This window comes from Phyllopteryx taeniolatus, chromosome 13 (genome assembly GCF_024500385.1).
Source record: "Phyllopteryx taeniolatus isolate TA_2022b chromosome 13, UOR_Ptae_1.2, whole genome shotgun sequence".
Taxonomy (NCBI): domain Eukaryota; kingdom Metazoa; phylum Chordata; class Actinopteri; order Syngnathiformes; family Syngnathidae; genus Phyllopteryx; species Phyllopteryx taeniolatus.
In genome coordinates this window covers 3,569,435-3,589,132 of record NC_084514.1, presented here as the reverse complement: position 1 = coordinate 3,589,132, position 19,698 = coordinate 3,569,435, and the positions used below count along the sequence as shown (strand labels likewise).

Here is a 19,698-nt window from a genome sequence, read left to right as displayed (position 1 = left end):
CACATTCACACCTATGGGCAATTTAGAGTCTCCAATGAATGCATGTTTTTGGGATGTGGGAGGAAACCGGAGTGCCCGGAGAAAACCCACGCAGGCACAGGGAGAACATGGAAACTCCACACAGGTGGGGCCAGGGATTGAACCCCGGTCCTCAGAACTGCGAGGCAGACGTCTCTAACGAGTCGATCACCGTGCCGCCCTTATTTTTAAATTACCCGTAGGTGTGAACGTGAGTGCGAATGGTTGTTTGTGTGCCCTGCGATTGGCTGGCAACCACTTCAGGGTGTACCCCGCCTCCTGCCCGCTGATAGCTGGGATAGAAAATGGATGGGTCATTGGGCAATATATGAATTTTCATATTCTCGTTTTTTTCCGTATTTTCACTGACTACTTATTCAAGTACTTATTTGGGCTTGGAGGACTACTTTTTACTTTAACATAAGTCATTCAATCATTCATCTTCCGTACCACTTATCTTCACTAGGGTTGTGGTCATGCGGGAATCTATCCCAGCTATCTTTGGGCGAGAGGCAGGGTACCACCTGAAATGGTTGCCAGCCGATCGCAGGGCACATACTGTATAGACAAACAAACATTGGCACTCACATTCACCCCTATGGACAATTTAGAGTCTTCAATTAACCTACTATGCATGTTTTTCGGATGTGGGAGGAAACCGGAGTACCCGGAGAAAACCCACACAGGCATGGGGAGAACATGCAAACTCCACACAGGTGAGGCTGGATTTGAACCCGGCTCCTCAGAACTGTGAGGCAGATTTGCTAACCAGTCGGTCGCCGTGCCGGCTTGCATAACTCATTGAGGTATTATTCGAAAGAAACAGTCCTCTTACTGGAGTAAGACCCACCTCTGCAGAGAAGTATTGTTTTCACTGTGCTGTTACCAACATGAGTTTTGTCAATCAGAGTAAGATTTGTACTTTTGAACAGTACATTTCAGAGCCTGTATTATATTTTTTCCCCTTTTACTTCCAGTGTTGAGCAAGTACTTCTACTTTTACCACCATCTTATTTTTACACAAGTCTCTGTACTTCTACTTAAGTACCGAGTGTGAGTACTTTGGCCACCTCTGATGTACAGAGACCAACAGCACATGAGTCAAACTTCAGGCGGGAGGCTCACATACTGTAAATAGAAGGCCCAGGGACTTGGGCTGGAGGTTTTGGGCCTCCTGCTTCAGTCTGCATACCAACGTAAGCGAGCAAGCGGCTGCTGAGCACTAAGCATTTGCTCAAATATAGACTATGGATTGATGGAGGCAGACGAGGAGATGAGTTTAGGTAAGTGTGTGTCATCGGGAAGGAAAAAAGCAAGGGGGGTTGGGGGGCTGCTTAACCTGCCTGGCAACCACCAGAATAAACACCGCCTCCTCCTCGTTCATCTTGTTCTTGGTCTTCTTTACTGCATGCGTGCTTCTCACTCCCCTGCAGATACCACCGTACCACCTGGTGCATAGTCAATGATGCTGCCGTTGCCATGACAACTATAAGCTTTTAAAGCTGTACCTGTAACAATCGGGGCGGGGCCCCACCGTGACAATAGAAGGCTACTAAAAGAGAGGAAACAGCCAAAATAGATTGAAGAGATGGAAGACAGACCCCCCCCCCCCAATTCATCACGGCACGAGATGCTGTAGTTCGTTAATGTTGATAAAGCAATCCATCCCACGGGCTTGTTCTCACAAAATATTTGATGTTAAGCGTGACAATGTAGATGTGGAGTCAGTGTACATCTGTCATGACGCGTCAAATAGGGCGCGTGGGATTAGCTTACCTCATGTCGCCGTCTTTTCTTCACACGACGACGACGACGAGGAAGCCAATGGACGTGCTTTTCCGTTTATTTTTTTTAAACAACAATATAAGGAGTCAAAGAAGCCTCGTAGACCTGTAAAAGGCGTGTTTTTGAAGGGGCTATGTGATGAGGCGTGCTGCGGCTCAGGCTGTCTCTCCCATCCGCTTTGTGCTCCGGCGTCTCGGCTGCACACGCGCGCCGCGGCGTGTCGCTACATCCATGTTTTCTTTGTCTTCTCTTCTCCCTCTATTCAATTGGAAGCGAGCTACCGGGCGGGTAACAGTGGTCGTCAGCGGCACCCTCCTCCTTCACGCCATATTTTCTTCCCATTCGGAGTGCTGTTGGTTGGTCCGAAGAGCGAGGCGGAGAGCTTTGACGAGGTTACAATGCGGCGTGCGGAGGAGTCGGCTCCATGGTGCCCGCCGGTGGCGAAGACCCACAACTGCAGGCAGGCATTGAGCCCGCCCCATAGAAAGCCGTGCAGTGGGGTATGACAGTCAACCCCCGCATATTAGCCATTCGCCATTTCTGTCAAACCTAACATGAGGCCAAAGTACTCTGTACTTAAGTACAGCTAGTTGTGTGAAAACGAAAAGCAGAAGTACAGATTCAATTGCCATAAAATTAGAGCGAGAGAGAGAGAGAGAGAGAGAGAGCGAGAGAGAGAGAGAGAGAGAGAGAGCACCCCTGCACACAAGACTCCACCCCCTCCTGGTGACCAATTGCTACCACTGACCTGGGACGGCATGAAAAGATCTCTCGATAGGATCACCTCACGAAAGCCCTGGGCCCGGAAAACATTACCTGGTCGTGTTCTCAGGGACTGTACAGCTGAATTCACAGATGTCTTCACGGACATCTTCAACACCTCCTTGAGTCAGAGTGTTGTCCCCACGTGCTTCAAAGCCCGGTTCCGAAGAAGAGCTGGTCTACCTCCTGCCTCAATGACTAGCGTCCGGTAGCGCTCACTCCCATCCTGATGAAGTCCTTCAAGCGGCTAGTCATGCACCACGTCAAGTCCTCCCTCCCCTCCTCCTTGGACCCCTTCCAGTTTGCATATCGGTCCAACTGGTCAACCGATGACGCAGTCGCCACCACCCTCCACTCTGCAATCCCACACCTGGACTCTGGGACTCATATGCCAGAATATGCTGTTCATAGACTTCAGCTCAGCATTCAATACCATCATCCCTAAACAACTGATCTGCTGTGCAACTGGCAGCTGGACTTTCTGACAGAGAGAGCGCAGGGAGCACAGGTCGGCAGCAACACGTCCAGCACCATCACTCTGAACACGGGTGCCCTTCAAGGTTGTGTGTTGAGCCCCCTCGTTTTCAGCCCGCTGACTGATGACTGCACTGCATTGGGGTTTTCTCATCTAATTTATAAATGTCTTATTTGGCTTGGTTCTCTGACCATGACTATTTTGCACACATCACCTGACCTTTGATATTTGCACATTCAATGAATACTTTTTATACTCTATATACTATAGTTTATTTAGCGTCTTTTGTAGCACCGCAGGCCCTTGAGTTCCGTAATTTCAATGCTCTGTATGTGACGCATATTGAAGAATTGACAATAAAAGTACCTTGTAACCTTTTGATACAGCTATATTAAAGACACCTAGTCTGCGCACAAAATAGTGTCTCTCTCAAACCTACAGCTGATTTATAAGGACCGGAATGTGACAGTTTAAGTCCCGCTGTGGCCAAAATTGCAGCTAGTTGTTGAAGAGATTCTTGTCTGCTTCCTGGCTGCTATTGAGACACCCTTGAGCAAGGCATCCCCTCCCAGATCAAGAAGGTGCAGCATTATTTCATTCTGACATCTCTCCTTGCTTCCCTCCATGTGATCTGCTTGTGGTGCACAGGTTTCTGCAGCAGAGTCTAAGATAAATTCCACCCAAATCCCCTATTCCTTCTGAGGCATCATTTTAGCGGAGTAACAGCAGCAAACAGCAGAGTGATGCAAGATTCCAGTAGAGGAAGGCGAGGTTGGCTTTCAAAATTTGCCTAGTCGTGGATTTTTTTTTATTTGGTTTAGTTTAGTTATTTGCTGAAAAACTCACCTATCCGCCGTTTTAGTACTCAAACCAAAGCAATAACAGTATTGATTTAGAACCATTAGGTGGCATCTTGGTGCATTTAGACGAAACTAGTCCTTTGTTGCTCGTTTGTGGCATCTATAGGCAATTACAATACAGTATAGACTGCGGGTATTAACTACTCAAGTTTTTTTTTCGCTATTTGTGGCGGGGCTCGGTCCCACTCCCGCGCCAGTAGCAAAGGTTCACTGTATACGCAAACGATTACAGACATTAAGTGATGTTTTAAACAAACATGAGTCAAAGGCGTTCAGTTTGGACACAAAATCCTGGGAGTTTTATTTGGTTTTATCTGGCAGACAAATGTTAAATGTTTCGTGGTAATTGCGGGTCCAGGTGCATCATGGGAAGACAAATTCCAGTTTACAGCATGCGCCTTATCAAAGCGATATCCTTTTGACTCCAAACCAAAGCAATGTTTTGAGTGTGAAATGTACCTGCACAGCACAGTAGATGATTCACAGATCACAGGGTGGAAAGAAAACATTACTGGTTCCTGGAAAGCTCAATTAAGCCTCAATATGCTGTCCCTCTCTTAATAGACTGAATGAGTCTTTTCATCTATTATAGAATTACAAAAAAAAAAAAGCCCACCAACAACAACAACTAAGTTTAATTAAAGATTTGTTGCCTTGACCAAGCGCACACCATGGAGGAGCACATCAGGCAGTTACAGTGATACGGTCTCATCCTTCCACTCAATGGCTGCAGTCAGCAATAGAAAGATACCGTTCATTGAAGAACCCAACAAAAAGCTTGTTATGGATTCCCCTTGCAGGTGGCATTTACACACACAAAAACACACAGCCTCAATTCACCCATTTTCACCTCAAATTAGACAAGCCTCTTTTTTCCTTTTATATAAAGAAATGTTTTCTTTTTTTTTTTTATAAGGTGTCTTTTTGGACATTTGGAAGCACAAACAACTCACCGGTTAATGTTTGTATTTGAGGTGTTAATGTCTTCTGAGTTAAATATCTAGAATACACAGTTTGTAAATTCATACATATAAATCAAGTGCAACTTAGCAAGATGTGTTTACGCTAGGGGGTGGGGAACCTACGACCCCGCAAGAGCGTGTGAATGAGGCCGCCATGCAATTCTCAAAATAAATATAGCCTCAGAAGAACTGTTATAAAAAGCCCACAGACATTTAACCCACAAAAGCTCATAAAATAATTGTTTGATCGATGGCCCTTTGACGATTGAAAAGTGCCCCCTGATAGTTAAAAAGGAATTTCGTTGTTAAGGGGATGTGTGTAATTTATCTGGTGTTGTCATGAGAAGGGTTGTACTTTGCCAGGGGGTTTCCTGAGTGGTTTAATACAATAGAAAATAAACGAATACAAAAAAAAACTTTCCATGCAAAGTTTTCCTTCCAATACTCTGCCTTTCGCTTGATTAGTGTAATGTCAGTCAAAAATAAAAAAAAGTTCAGTCCTTAAGCTGTGACAGGAGAGTGCAAAATTGCACACATTGTGTCATAAAGAGCCTTTGGTTCTTTTTAAATTTGGATTCTGCATCTCATGTGAGTGGACTACAGCAGTGTTTTCCAAAAAGTGTGCCGGTTGAGGTCATCAAGTGTGCTGTGGAAAATTATCCAATTTCACTTCATTGGTACAACATTATTTACTGCAAATAATGTATGCTTGTTCCTCTATCCACGCCAACAATGTGTAGTTACAGCCAGAACAATTAATCGCTCTTCCTGTAGATGGCAGATGATACAATATATTATCCTGTGCGGACACTATTTGTGACATTTTTGTTTGGTAGTGAGTGTGCTGTGAGATTTTTTCGAATGTAAAATATGTGCCATGGCTCAGTTAAGGTTGGGAAACACTGCGCTACAGTATGTTGGAGGGATTTTACATGTAGTGTGATTGAATGAAGAAGAAAAAAAGGGAGAAACACTAAGCAACACATCACACCTCACCAGTTCATTTGATCAGGGACCTGAAAGCAGACCCGCAAAGAAAAGCCTTTGTTAATTCACCTCAGTTCAGATCCACATTTTTAGGCATTTCACTTGGTTCCGTCGTAGTGCAGTTGGGTTTTGCTTCTGCCTGGAGTGACCAGCTGCAGAGCAAAGTTCATGTTTTCCAAGTCTTGCCGCTCAGACTATCCTCCATTGCATCACACTCATGTCCTTCCCTCCGGTCGACACCAGGCAGCTGTCGTTACACAGGAAGGTCACGTTGGTCACGTGGCTGCTGTGGCCACCGTAAACATGGCTGGGAGCCTGAAATGATCAACATAGCCAAGATGTTTTCAAATTAGCCACAATTTCAATCAAGCTATCAAATAAGTTCGCTTTATTTGTCCCTATTTACACCTTTTTTTACGCTCCAGAAAAAAAGTATCAAGTGTATTTGGACAAGGTAACGGGTAGAACATAACGGAAGTGTAAATACCTGAAATAAATTCCCTGTAAAGTGAAGTATATAAAGTAAGGCTTCAGAATCGTGAAAAATCAAGCCATTCTCTCTGCTCTCAGCTCTCTGTGGGCGTGTCCGCTGAATGCGCTAAAACCAAGCCATGTTCTACTGTAAAAACTGTCAATCAAATACCACTACTAAATCTCTCCTACTTTGTCTAGGATCTTTCCTATGTCAAATACATCACTGAAACAAAAATGGTGAAAAACAGTTGAATGCTACATCGCCACAATGCAGTACTACATAGCTCTCAATCTTTGCGTACATTTTCAGCAATTATCTTCAAACCTGTAATGTATTTAGAAACAAATCTTTGAATTCATTTTACAGGGTCTTCAAGTACAGTAACTAAGTAGCAGTATTTCATTATCTCCCACCACTGAAGCGTTAACATATCAGAGTGCAGAACATTACCCTGAACTGAGAACAGGGGAAGGAGAAGAGGTGGACCTTCCCAAAGTCATCCCCGGTAGCAAGCAGGCTCTTATCATTGGACCTGCTGCCAGCATTGATGTCGGTGCCGTCTGAGCCATCGGACCACATGCCTGACGGAAAGGTAATATATTAACACTAACTTACTCCCTAACAATAAGGGAAGAAGAGAGCTAGAGAAAAAGAAACCCACCGAAAACCTGAAAGCCAAGAGTGCAGGAGTGAGTGGCCCATTCAATATCTCTAATGGTCTCCATGCTGACCACCTGTTTGCACACGGAGGGGATCCCTGCAAACACACACACACACACACACACACACACACCGTTATCCAGTCTTTTTGTCTGCAGGTACTTCTGCTGGGACAGTTTTTTGGCAATGGCATCTTCAGGAAGAAGAATTGAAAAGATGGAGTTATTTTCCCTTTGCAGCTACTGGAGAACAGCTTCTACCACTCAAGTTCTTCCACACCAAACTCTGCAAAGCATGCTGGACCATGCTTTGTGCTCTGGGTGTCTGTGCAAATGTGTTTCCATAAAGTTGGAATCATACCGTAGATTGGTTCGATATGTCTTAGTAAGATGGAGAATTAAGATTTGGGGGGAACATATAGGAAAGTTCAACCAGCAATATTTTTAATGAAGTGAAAAGAAGGTGTGTCTCAAGACTTGTGGCCATATAATCTACAGCAGTGATTCTAAACTGTGGTCACCCTGGGACCCGTATTTTCCTATTGTTGCAGTCATGACCCACTTTTACAAAAGTCAAGGACAGTAAAGCATTGTTTTGTTTAAAAATAGCCATTGCCAATTCGTTTGACGTACCACCAAAAGCATACTGTTTGTCTGGATGTTCATTTGTTTATGAAGTAAACAAGTGTGTAATTATTTCCTGTCACTTATCTAATATGTTCCATGTGAGATCTTGGTATGGCTCTGTACTTTACTGGAAGGGTGAAAAAAAAAAACCCAAAAACATTCAGAAGTATGATCAATATATTTTTTTACGAGCTGTTCACGACACACTCAAAACAGGTCCGCGACCCACATTTGGATCCCGACCCACCACTTGAGAATCACTGATCTCCAGAATAATAATCACAAGTGCACAGAACAATCAACACTAACACCAGGATCCTCCTTATAAAAATCAAGCAGTGGCTGTAGATTTAGTGTGTCTCGTTCTCCTTCTTTAAATGTAAATGCATGCGCATGGTCCCTTAGACCAGTGCCCGCAAGTCCCCGGACCACAGGGGTCCACAAAACAATTTTATCGTATCATTTAAAAAAGTGCATACCTACATATGGTGACACCAATAAAAGAAAACATAATGAACCAATTGCACCTCCTTACTTTAGCTTTGGGCCAAATCAAAGCTCTGATATTACTGTGACCTGTCTTCACATAAATATGTGCGCAACATTTCTAGCTAGTGATTAAGGATAAATATTACATTTATATAAGTTTGATTTGGTTAAGTTCCTTTCCTTTCAACAGGTCCTGAATATTTAGGAGGTAATTGGAAAACTTTCTCTGCTGGAATGGGTCCCTCGAAACCCAAAAAGGTTTGATAACCCCTGTGTTAGACTATGAGTAAAATCTTTGGTCAACATGTAGACACTTGCATGATGATGCACTTACAGTACAGTATCTCGTAGTCTCCTGAGTTAGACACCAGATACTGGGAGTCCACTGACCAGTCCAGGTGGGTGATGAAACTGGAGTGACCCTGGAAAAAGATTTCAATTAAAAAATACAAATACAATTCCTACGCTATATCTGACTTCGAATTTGAATACAAAGTAATAACATGGAGGCACTCACTGAGCACTTCCCCACTCTGCTGTACTTCCTGCCGTTTTCTGCCACGGCGTAGACGTAGATGTAGCTGTCATGAGAGCCGATGGCCAGGAAGTTGCCATCTAAAACAGTTTTCAAAAGGTAAACAAGGTGAAAATGTAACCAACATTGCTGTCAACAAAATGCTGTCGTATACATTTAGCAGGGAATTACACCAAAAAATAAGCAAAAATGACAGTAATTACAGTGCATCAATTATCAATTATCATCAATTATTTTGGGTATAAATTGTAATAAACTCATGAAAAGGGATTCCTGTTAACAACATACACTATTACAAATGGCAAATATTTTGGCATAACAGCGATGTAAAAAGTGCAAACCTGGGCCAAAGCTCATAACAGAAAGCTGCTCATTCCCATCTGTGTGCACTGTGACTAAATCCTTTGAGTCGGTGTCCAGTACCAGCCACCTGCAGGGCCAACCACACAAAAGAAAAACAGATTTATCTGTGTACCATCAACTATTTAACACGGTGTCTCTGTCAAGGAGGGTTTTCCCTACCCACCTTCCAATCTGGCTTCCTATCGCAACAACAGCTCCAGACGGGTGGAAGGCTGCTGACTGGGCAGTGTCCTGTAAGTATTGTTTAAAGTTTAACATCAGTGAAAAAAATGTCAAAATAAAAACTGAAACAGCACCAACGAGACATTCAATTTAGATCTATTAGATGTAAATCTATTTATGGCCTCTAAGGGGCAGTGTTGACTTGACTTACGTCCATATTTTTACTCCAGACGAGCTGATGTGAACTGGAATCCCACAGGCAGACATGCCTGTCATAGCCACAGGTGAGAAAATGGGCCTTACAGGGATGCACAGCCAGACCCCACAACTCATCAGTATGACCCTAAAACCAGAACAAATGAAAGAACAGAGATTTGACATTTTGCGGTGCCTTCTCTTAGGCAGAAATGTTAAGAGTGGAAAAGTGACTAACCTGAGTAATGGGAACAAACTCTCCGTCTAAGCTGCCTTGCAAAACAAAGTTTTTTGTGGTTCCGATGAGAACGGTGTCCCCTCTGCCTTCTGCTACAGTCCGGATGGGACCAAACAAATCAGGCACCTGCGACCAAGGCGTTAAAACAAACCATGTACGCGCTCTGTTTATTTGGATTGTCATCAGTCACATTCGATTTTTACTGCAAAGTACTATCTTGCTCAGTAGCAAGACATAATCTGTTTTATTTATGAAGTGCGAAACCTGCTGCAGGCAGGAGTGCGGCTTCTTGCAAAGTAAGCAGCATAGTTATTCACACGCACGCACGCACACACACACACACACACACACACACACACACACATTTATTATCACAGCATTCAGATAGCTCTCTTAGTCCAAAAATTAGATGCTCAACAGCAAAACTTTTTACATTTATGTATAGAAGCAGAATAATCAAGTTAAGTGATCCCATGCATATTTGCACTGGACTATTTGGAACTCACCTATTAATTTTTCCGTGTAACCTATTCCAAGATTTTCACTGAAAAAAAACAACTATTTGTGTTGTTTGTGTAATGGCCTGTCTAAATAGGTTAAGTAGTGCAGTCATTGGTCCAAGGAATGCTGAAATGATGCATCTCAAGTGAGAGACAAGTTTTGTATGGCTCAGAATAACTAAGTTTAGCCTGGGTTGTTAGTGGAAGTTACTGAAAGTTTCGCCGTATGTTCGTGTACATGACACCCGCACGTAAGGTGCATTTTTTCCCCAAATTAAAACATTTATAAGCCATGTCTTTTTAAGGGTAATGTTGTCAGATGAATTTGAACCAATATCAAACTGTTTTGGAATTATTGTTTGTGGTGTATTTATGGCTTAAATTATTCTATTATTGATAAATGTAATTATAAAAAAATGTAGGGGGGGCATCAATTTATTGGTGTGCATTTTTCTCGACTGTCTATTTCCACATACATTTATAGACACATATACGATATGACTGTGTTTACATTCATACAGGTCCACTTCTCACCTCCACTGCTTGGATTTGCTGGTAGCCGCTGTCCCAAGAGATGAGGCGGCAGTCTTTGCCTCCAGACACCAGAGTGCCGTTCCTCAGCATGCACAGGGCAAAGATGCTGCCCTCGTGAGCTCCGTGGATGACGTGGCTGATGCGATTAGTGCCTGCGTGACAGAGACAGGGTAAGATGGACGAGAGGCTTTTAGCCCAGAGAAAGTCGGCCTGCTGGAGGCGGGTTAGTAAATGGCCAACAGTCAGGCAGGTCAATAGAGTGGATCAGTGAGAGATTAAGTGGGAAGGTCTCTTCTTCGTAACGTCCCTAGGATGACCCTGTTCTTTTACAAATAGGCAACTTTTCAGCAAATAAAATGTTTAGAATGATAAATATATTGACCAACTGGATTTCCTGGAAGCCTGCACACAACCACATAAATCTAAAAGTGTTATATACCTTTCCCCCACACCAAGATGTTCCCACTTGAGTCTCCAGTGATGGTATCTCCATTTTCTGCAAAGGTCACACATAAAACGAACTTGGGCTTCTCCTGTTTCTGTAAAACACAAACAAATAAGCATGTCCTGATTTAAATTATACTAAACTACGGCATAGTTATGATTGTCCACTGTTCATGTTTTTTTTTCTGTGGAACCTATCCTCAGCTATTAGCTGAAAAAGTCACCTATTCCCTTTTTTCGTGCTTTCACTCTGAAATGCTCCAAGATGCAACAAGATGGCACCGAAGCTCTGCTTAATAGGAAAGTAGTACATTGTTGCTGCACTATACTGAAGTGATACATCTCGAATGAGAGACAAGCTTTGAATTCTGTGCTGGAGATACGTTTAGCCTGGGTTGTTATAGGAAGAATTTATGGAGTCTTTGCCACATGTGTATGTACAGGTGCATGTTGAGTGCATTTTAACAAAAATAAATAAATGTGCAAGCCCTTTTAAAGGGTAATATTTTAAAATTAATTTGACTGATAAACTGTTTTGGGATCTTAGTTTGTTGTATATTCAAAATTTAAATATTTACCGAAATTTTTCGCGTATAATGCGCACCCATGTATAATACGCACCACCAAAGTTGACCTCAAAATTCTGGAAAACCCTTCTACCTATGTATAATGCATTTTTACAATGCATGATTTTGCTTCTACCCATATGATCAAAACATTACTACAATACAAATACAAAGTATTATCTGTATTTTGTTAGTTTTTTTCAAATAATTATTCTGAAGTTAAGCACTTTATTTGAACATGTAATCCTTTTTTTTATTTACTTGCTCTTATTTTGAAATTCACAGCCCTACTTTTATTTAGTAAATTAGACAACACAGTTGTGCCCATATGTTTTAGGCAGAATTTGTAAGATGGGTGCAATTCTTGAAAGAAAACATGGACCAGGCGAAACATTAAATTTTATTTTAATGGGATTCAAATTAAACGGTCAAGCATTCCAGAAAAGCATGATCATTAAACAAAACATAACCATAAAGAAATTAATGATGGTTGTTGTTCAGGCATCAGTCATATTTAAAAAAAACAATATTTCACAAATTCTGCCAAGGTATGTAAACTTATGGGCACAACTGTACATATATGCAGTCATACGTACCCCTGTCATATTGGAATGAAAGTGTAGGCCACACTTTTTTTTATAAACACTCGGTGGCGGTGGCATTTTGAATGAAAGTTTTCATAACCACTAGATGGCGGCATACATTTATAAAATCTGAACGTTTTTTCCCCCCATTTGCCCCTAGACCTATGTATAATGTGCACTATTGACTTTTGACAATTTTTAGGGGAAAGAAATGCGCATTATGAACGAGAAATTACAGTAATACTGTAGAGGCAATTTAGAAACATCATGATGAACCTAGTGCTGAGCATCTCTTCAACACAGTTCTAAGGTTTGGGGTTTGAATCTCAGCTCTGGCCTTTCTGTGTGGAGTTTGCATGTTTTCCCAGTGCTTGCATGGGTTTTCCCCAGGTGCATGTTTGGCTAGACTAGAAGAACAGAATAGAATAATCAAAGAATAGAAAATGGATGAAGTTGTGTGAGGTTTTACCTCAAAAAGTCCTTGCTTCTTGACCAGCATGCCTTTTTCCAGGTTCCAAAAATGGAGATGTGACTTGCCACAGGTCACCATGATGTTGCTGTCAGTCGGGTGAAAATCTGCAGCAAACACTGTGTCGTTGGACGTCTGAAAACCAAAGACGTGAGATTGCGTGGTTAAGTGGCACACCTAACCCGATAGTCACAGCAAGGCCTGTATGAACCTTGGACCTTAACAAATACCCTGTTCATTGAGATATTTTGAGGTAGGTGTTGTGAAATGACAGAAGTGCATGGTTATAGTTAAGACTCAGGAATCCAGCACTGTAGCTGAAAATGTGCCATACGACATATTTCGTAGGCAGATAACGTAAAATGTTAGAGGAATGTGAAACGAGTTATTTCCATGCACATAATCTATTATATCCTATTTAGATAGTCTTATGAGTTGACTGGGAGATCGGACAGAAGAAAATGTTAGGCCTGCTAAGAGATGCAAAACACGTAAGTCCCTTATGGTCTTTACTTGTTACAGCTGCCATGTACAATATCTTCTGAGAACCCAGATAATGTCATCATATACAGGTGCATTTCAATAAATTAGAATACCATGGAAAAAAAAAAAGTGTCAATAATTAATTTAAAGGCTAAAACGTACAACACAGATTAATTAAGCACATGGGAAACTACTATCCTGAAGGCCAATTTCTACCTACTTTCTATATTAAAAATGTATATATTTCAATTCATTGCTGATGGTGTACATTTGGCTGACTTCGGTGCAGGCAGCATGGGTTCAGTTTCCACGCAGTGACGGTGTGAATGTGAGTCTGAATGGTTGTCTGTCCTATATGCGCGCTGCGACTGACTGGCGACGAGTCTGCCTTTCGCCCGAAGTAAACTGAAGAGAGGCTCCAGCACCCCACGACCCTGAATAGGACAAGCGGTGATTATTTTATTTTAATTTACCTTAACCTTTATTTAACCGTGTCTTTCATTATAGATTTAAAAACATTTAAGGACACCAGTTCCTTGATATTTAAGTCCTTCTGCAACAGATCCCAGGCTGATGATGCAGAGCACCCACAAGCCCAAATCCCAATTTCAGTCCGAGTGGAACAGAGCGCATAAAGAAATGGTGAATTGTGGGTTTTCTTCATTTGTAAGCTATAATAATCCAAATTATAAGTATAAAAAGACAAAAGCAATAATTCTTTTGCAAGCATATTGTCCATTATCATGTCAGCAAAACAAGCCTGTCAGGACCAGCAGTACAACTGAGCAGATTTTTGAGGTACATCTCGTGAAGCAATGCATATTAATGAGGATATGTGCTATGGACATTAAGTTTAAAGACATGTTTCAATTTCATTATACAGTATATCCAGTCATCTGCTATGGGTGGGTAAACCTTTGTGCTAATACATTTTATTTTTAAAACCAACAGATGCACCAGCTCTTTTGTAAATGAGGTAAAAACATTTTTTTTTTTTTTTAAAGTTCAAAAGTATATATAAATGTTAAATCTATAGTATACCTAAAAGTGTTCATATTTTTTATCCTCTACAATAAGTGCACTAACCAATTACTAATTACATAAAATAATCCAAATGAAAAAACCTTTTGATTAACCAATTTTAGGGGAAAACTGTGATTAATGCAACGAATATAACAGGAGACCTTATAATGTAAATGCATGGTGGGATGGATTTTAGAACGGAACGAGCCACACGCTGCCAGCAGGCCATATTTGGCCACAGAAAGATTCAGGCACACGCGCGCACACACACACACACAATACCCACCTTAACCTCAGCCAGTCGGTCTTCTCGCTGCCAGTCCCAAACAGACAACACGTGGTCGTTAGAGTCGTCAACAACACACAGTGTGTTTCCTCCATTCTAACATACCAAAGACAAACAGTCTAAGTCGTGACATTTTTGATAAAAATGTCAAATGTTGCCTTTTAGATGACTAATGTCCTTGCGAGCTTTCCTCACCGACTTGGAGAAAGCCAAGCAGACAAGGGCTCGCTCAAAGTAAGCGGCTCCCAGAACATGGAGGGTGTTGAGGCTGACTGAGTCCCACACGCGAATATGTGGAGCCAACTGCAAGACAAAAACACACACACAGAAAGGTGTAAACAATTTCACCTTCTGATAAGAGAAGAGCACGAGACTAAATGTGACTTAAAACATAGTGTCATACTAACATTGGAGTTCACTTACTTTACCCTCTAAAGAGGTGCCGGCCACCTGCCCGGTTGCTATGGTGATTTTATCAGGGTGGACTGCCAAGCTGATGAAGATGTGAAAACGGACATGAAAACTGTGAAAAAGCTTTTCAGCATCAATTCATCAACCCAAGCGTTTGAATAAAGATGCCAGCAGAATATGAAAGAGCGACGGCTATATTTTATTTCTATATGCGGTTAGGTGGGCAAAATGAAGCTGATGATAAATGAATCGCTCTTTGACTATTGCTGGTGGTTTGGAGCAACTTCAAACGCATCCAAACTGTGGAGGATTTATCGGAACTCTGATTAACCGTGAAATGTAATATCAAAATCATGACGCCGTTCATCACACAACACAAGAGATTTGAATGAGGCCGAACACAGTTTGATTTAGTTATTCTGCAGCAGTGAACAGGGAGAATCGAAAGATATCAAGCTGCTTTCTGTGGGTGCAACATGGATTTGGAATACTTTCCGAGACATTGTTCTCACTAAGAACCAGTAAAAAGGGGACAGAAGGTTAACTGGGGACATAATTACCATCTCTTATGGATAAATATCCCAGAAACAACAGTTGCCTGGTCAAGTACCCAAAATGGCAGTATGTGTCAGCTAGTGTTTCCCAACCTTTGAGCGAAGGCAGACATTTCACATCAGAAAGATCTGTCACATAAAGTAAATAACGATTTTATCTCAATTCAGGAACAAATTTACTAACTGGGTGTGAAATCTGGGCCTGTTTAGTTGAACACAAAGCTATTATTGTTGTATAAATGGCAACAGCTGGATAACACAGGGCATTTGTACCTTCTGCCATCTAGTGGAAGAACATAAATATGTTCTGCCTGTCACTATACATCACCGGCAAAGGCAGATGAACAAATACATCTTTTTTTGTAGTAAATACAATAGATAATTTTCTAACCAACTGAGTGAAATGAGAACATTTCCCATTTAAATCAGAGCTGTATTGTGTGTACCATTTAATGTCATCCGTGTGTCCAGTGTAGTGTCTCTGCAGCTGCTCGTCCACGTTGAACAGGACAACCACAGAGGCAATGAAGTACACGGTTTCTCCAGTGGGCAACAAGTAAAGATTTGAGCGGCAGTCTCGACCACGGTAGCCATAGCTGGTCATGCTTAAGGTCACGAAAATAAAACAGGAGCAATAGTATTCCACAGGTAATAACTGTCAAGCGTAGGGAACGTAGAGATAAACAACCATCAACGCTCACATTTAAACCTAAGGACAATTTAGAGCGTTTGACTAACCTATGAAGTGTGAATCTGCGATGTGGCAAAAAACCACGCAAGGACGGAAAGAACAAACAAACTCCACTCACAGATGCTTCAATGTAGATTTGAACCCTGATCTCCTGACTGTGAGGCAAACTTGCTAACCACTACTACACTGGGGACTATTATATTAGATAGAGTTGGACAAAATAGTAGAAATTTATAAGGTTTATTCTTATATTATTCAATATTATTTCATGTTTTCCCTGAAGTATTTTTTTCCACTAAAAACAATAATTAAAATACTATATTACTAAAAATATGCATCATCTTGTAAGCGGACATTTTTTTCCCCTCAATCCCTAATTATTTTCAGGTCAATGTTGAAATGTTTAGCAGCTTTTACAATGAGAAGCAGTTTCTCTTAAAAGTCTACCATAGAGTGCAGCTTTACAGATGCCCTGTCCACTTTGGCAGGTAGCATGTGATTTGGGTGAAGACGTCTCGCTTGATACACGGTGGTCTCAATTGTTAAGAGTAAAGTCATGACAGCTACTTAGTGTCACCACCCATTGCTTTCTTGAGAGGGAGCCATTTATTTAAAGTGAGGCATTTTATTGTTTTAAGTGGATGATTAATTGAGTTGGTCTATCAGAGCAGAGTGCATCATTTGAGGACATGTAGTAGAATATATCTATATTTTTTGTAACACATTGAAGAAATTGCCTTCACAGCTCTTCATCTGTTCCCCCCTCAGGGATTATTCCACACCACTTTATCGAATCAAAAATGACCTAAAAAAAAAAGCAGCACAAGAAGGAAGTTATGCTTCAGCTTCCCAGCTCCGTGCTTCTAGATTCCAACTTTCAGTGCAACCTCATAATTCTCCGCCATGTTGCGGGAAAAAGGCGGTGTGGGGGGGAAGGATACACCCAGTCCAGTTTGAGCTTGTTGGCCGGAAGGTCGGCTCTGGCCTCCAGACAGTACCCATCCACTTGGTCTTTGGGCATGAACATGGTGATGGGACGGCCCTTCAAATACATTTTCACATACCCTTCCTCTGGAAAAAGAAACAAAGAGGATCAGTTTGATGAATGCGATACAGACTGGTAAGATTATATCATTTTGTTAATGATTGATGGTTTTTGTGTGAGTGAATGGTTTTGTTGCGGTGATGTATGATCAGGGTTGATTGATGATGTGGAAAAGATTGTGATTTATTTGTCGACTATTCAATTTATTAATGTAAGGGGATGAATGACATAAGCTCCAAAACACAAACAAATGAGATTTTAAATCAACTTTATTAGCTTTTAAATCAAGTTTATTAACGTTTAAATCAACTTTATCAAACACATTCTTGGAACAAGACAGAAAAAACATTTAAAAAGAAAACAATGTTATAATGTGGACATACTGTATTTGGCTCACAGCAGAGGTTAACCAACATAAAAATGCAGACAAAAGCAGAGTGGAATGTTATGGAAAAATGTATGCTAAAACTGACAAGTTATTCATGCAATGAATACCAAAACAAACCAATTGAAACATTAATGATCATAATGATCTTTTTATGTTTGCTGGAAGATTGAATAGAAGCCAACTTTCTTTGATTTAAGAGGATGTGCAATGTAAGTAGTGCAGTTGATCGGTAGTGTAATTGGTATAAATCAATATTGTACTGCTATAATGTAACCAAAATTGGGGCTGTACTCTGGTTACTCAAGGGGCCTGTCGTTAATAGCAAATCTGGAAGTACTGGCTGGTGGATTTTACGGGGCTGCTGTAACTTGGTGTGTTGAGGCCATAGTGTGTCGACTGATTCCCAGTCCTGCGCAACTGGAAACTAACACTTGGAGTCTTTCTGACTGGTGGCACCCTGGCAGCAGCTCTCTTTCTGGCCTGGCTGGCCTTGACGCTGTTTGGGAATTGGCAGGGGCTCGCAGCCGAACGCGCCATTACGGCCGAAGCTGTCACGCTGCCACTGGTCCCCGTCGGTGCGGCGGAGCGGCTGAGGTAAATCTGGACTGTGACTAGTGTGGATGGGCCGTGGGGGTCATGGTGAGGGGGTGGGTGGAACAGGGGCCAAGAGGGTGCCAGGGAAGGGTTTGGTGGAGGTCAGTAAAATACATTAGACAGCTCCTGTCATCGTGGGGCTAATCAAAGCAACATGAAAACACAAAAAGGAAGCAGAGGGTGTGGACTTCTACTATAAAACACATTTTGATTACCGCCATTCGACAATTGGGGGGGGGCTTGTAACAAAGTAACATTTTGAATAAATCATTATAAATTCCACTGGGTAAACTTTATGGTTTCCAACCTGAGGTTTGAGGCCTCGCTAAGGGTCTCAGGCTCAGCTGTGCAACGAGAGAAGGGAGTTAATCCCTACGTCTCCCGACTAACTCCCGGTAACTAAGTTGGACAACACATCATTAAAGGGATAGGTTTTGCTATTTTATGAACTCCCCCCCCCCCCCCCCCCCCCCCCCCCCCCCGACCATGTTGTCCATACACTTTGCAGTCTCACAAACAAATCTTTCGAGAGTTGATCACTAGTTTGCACGGTGAACCAAAAAGTAGCCATTCAAATACAGATGCATCTCAATAAATTTGAATATCATAGAAACATTTGTTTCAGAAATGTGAAACTCATATATGTATTCACACACACACACACACACACACACACACATCATTAGGATGACGGGTGAGCTGGAGCCAATACCAGCCGACTATGCCTCCGGGGCCTGGTAAAGTGATATTGGTGTCGTAGTATCGGAGCATTTTTACTAGTACGAGCACTCGGTATCTCTGCATCCCTAGCGATTATCCTCATTAGGGTCACAGGTGAGCCGGAGCCAATACCATTTCACTTTGGGGGAGAGGCGGGGCCCACCCTGGACTGGTCGCCAGACAATCGCAAGCCAAATACAGACAAACAATCAGTCACACTCACATTCACACCTATGGACAATTTTGAGTCTTCGTTTATCCTAATATGCATGTCTTTGGAATTTGGTACGAAGCCAAAATACCCGGAGACCATGCAAACGCCACATAGCAAGGCCTGAGCCAAGATTCAAACCCAGACCCTCTCGACTGCAGCAGATGTGCGTTGTGCTGCCCCATTAAGATACATGTTACTGTTTTGAGTGGATCAGCTTTAAACTTCAATAATTTATTTAATTTGAAAAAGAGTACGATCTTTAGGTGCAGGTTAAAGACTTCTTTTTTCTCATTGCTTTTCAGAACATTTCCACCTTTAAATGATCTTTCCTGCACTGTACACTGTGTTTAATTTGATTTGTTTTTAAGCTGCTTTTTATTTTTTTCTTTATTTTGAAAATGCTTTTGATCATATAAAGCACATTGAGTTACCTTGCGGATGAATTGCATTGCATTGCTTTAGTGGCCCTGTTTGGAAACCCTTGAGCCCAGGTTGGGAACCCTCGGTTTGGGTGGAACAAATCATTTGATAACCACAGACAGCTTCCATCATTCTGAGAGTTGTTACAAGCTTTAAATGAAATTACTGTATGTTCCTCAA

General features: G+C 41.8%; 2 protein-coding genes across 9 annotated transcripts in view; both read right to left on the bottom strand.

The window, feature by feature from the left end:
- The window catches only part of evla (Enah/Vasp-like a), a 48,090-nt gene extending 45,058 nt beyond the window's left edge, over positions 1–3,032 (bottom strand). Inside the window, exon 1 of one of the 2 annotated variants that reach the window (XM_061794557.1) lies at positions 2,620–3,032. Coding sequence is in view for 1 of the 2 variants with exons in the window: in XM_061794556.1 (XP_061650540.1) it covers positions 1,795–1,799 (5 nt within the window). In the remaining variant the exon portion in view is untranslated. Of the gene's footprint in view, positions 1–1,794; positions 2,416–2,619 lie in introns of those variants that run through there. The other variant, XM_061794556.1, reaches the window with a different exon arrangement.
- A 1,139-nt stretch (positions 3,033–4,171) lies between these two features.
- eml1 (EMAP like 1) overlaps positions 4,172–19,698 on the bottom strand; it is a 54,744-nt gene continuing 39,217 nt past the window's right edge. For all 7 annotated transcript variants that reach the window (XM_061794502.1, XM_061794500.1, XM_061794501.1 and 4 more), the window contains 17 exons: positions 17,079–17,208; positions 15,893–16,042; positions 14,905–14,974; positions 14,677–14,784; positions 14,482–14,577; positions 12,690–12,824; positions 11,066–11,165; positions 10,627–10,778; positions 9,593–9,718; positions 9,371–9,502; positions 9,161–9,228; positions 8,976–9,064; positions 8,617–8,714; positions 8,434–8,521; positions 6,986–7,081; positions 6,775–6,905; positions 4,172–6,164 (listed from right to left, as the gene is read on the bottom strand). In XM_061794502.1, coding sequence (XP_061650486.1) covers positions 6,039–6,164; positions 6,775–6,905; positions 6,986–7,081; positions 8,434–8,521; positions 8,617–8,714; positions 8,976–9,064; positions 9,161–9,228; positions 9,371–9,502; positions 9,593–9,718; positions 10,627–10,778; positions 11,066–11,165; positions 12,690–12,824; positions 14,482–14,577; positions 14,677–14,784; positions 14,905–14,974; positions 15,893–16,042; positions 17,079–17,208 — 1,895 coding nt within the window. In that variant the 3' untranslated portion in view covers positions 4,172–6,038. The remainder of the gene's footprint in view (positions 6,165–6,774; positions 6,906–6,985; positions 7,082–8,433; positions 8,522–8,616; positions 8,715–8,975; positions 9,065–9,160; positions 9,229–9,370; positions 9,503–9,592; positions 9,719–10,626; positions 10,779–11,065; positions 11,166–12,689; positions 12,825–14,481; positions 14,578–14,676; positions 14,785–14,904; positions 14,975–15,892; positions 16,043–17,078; positions 17,209–19,698) is intronic.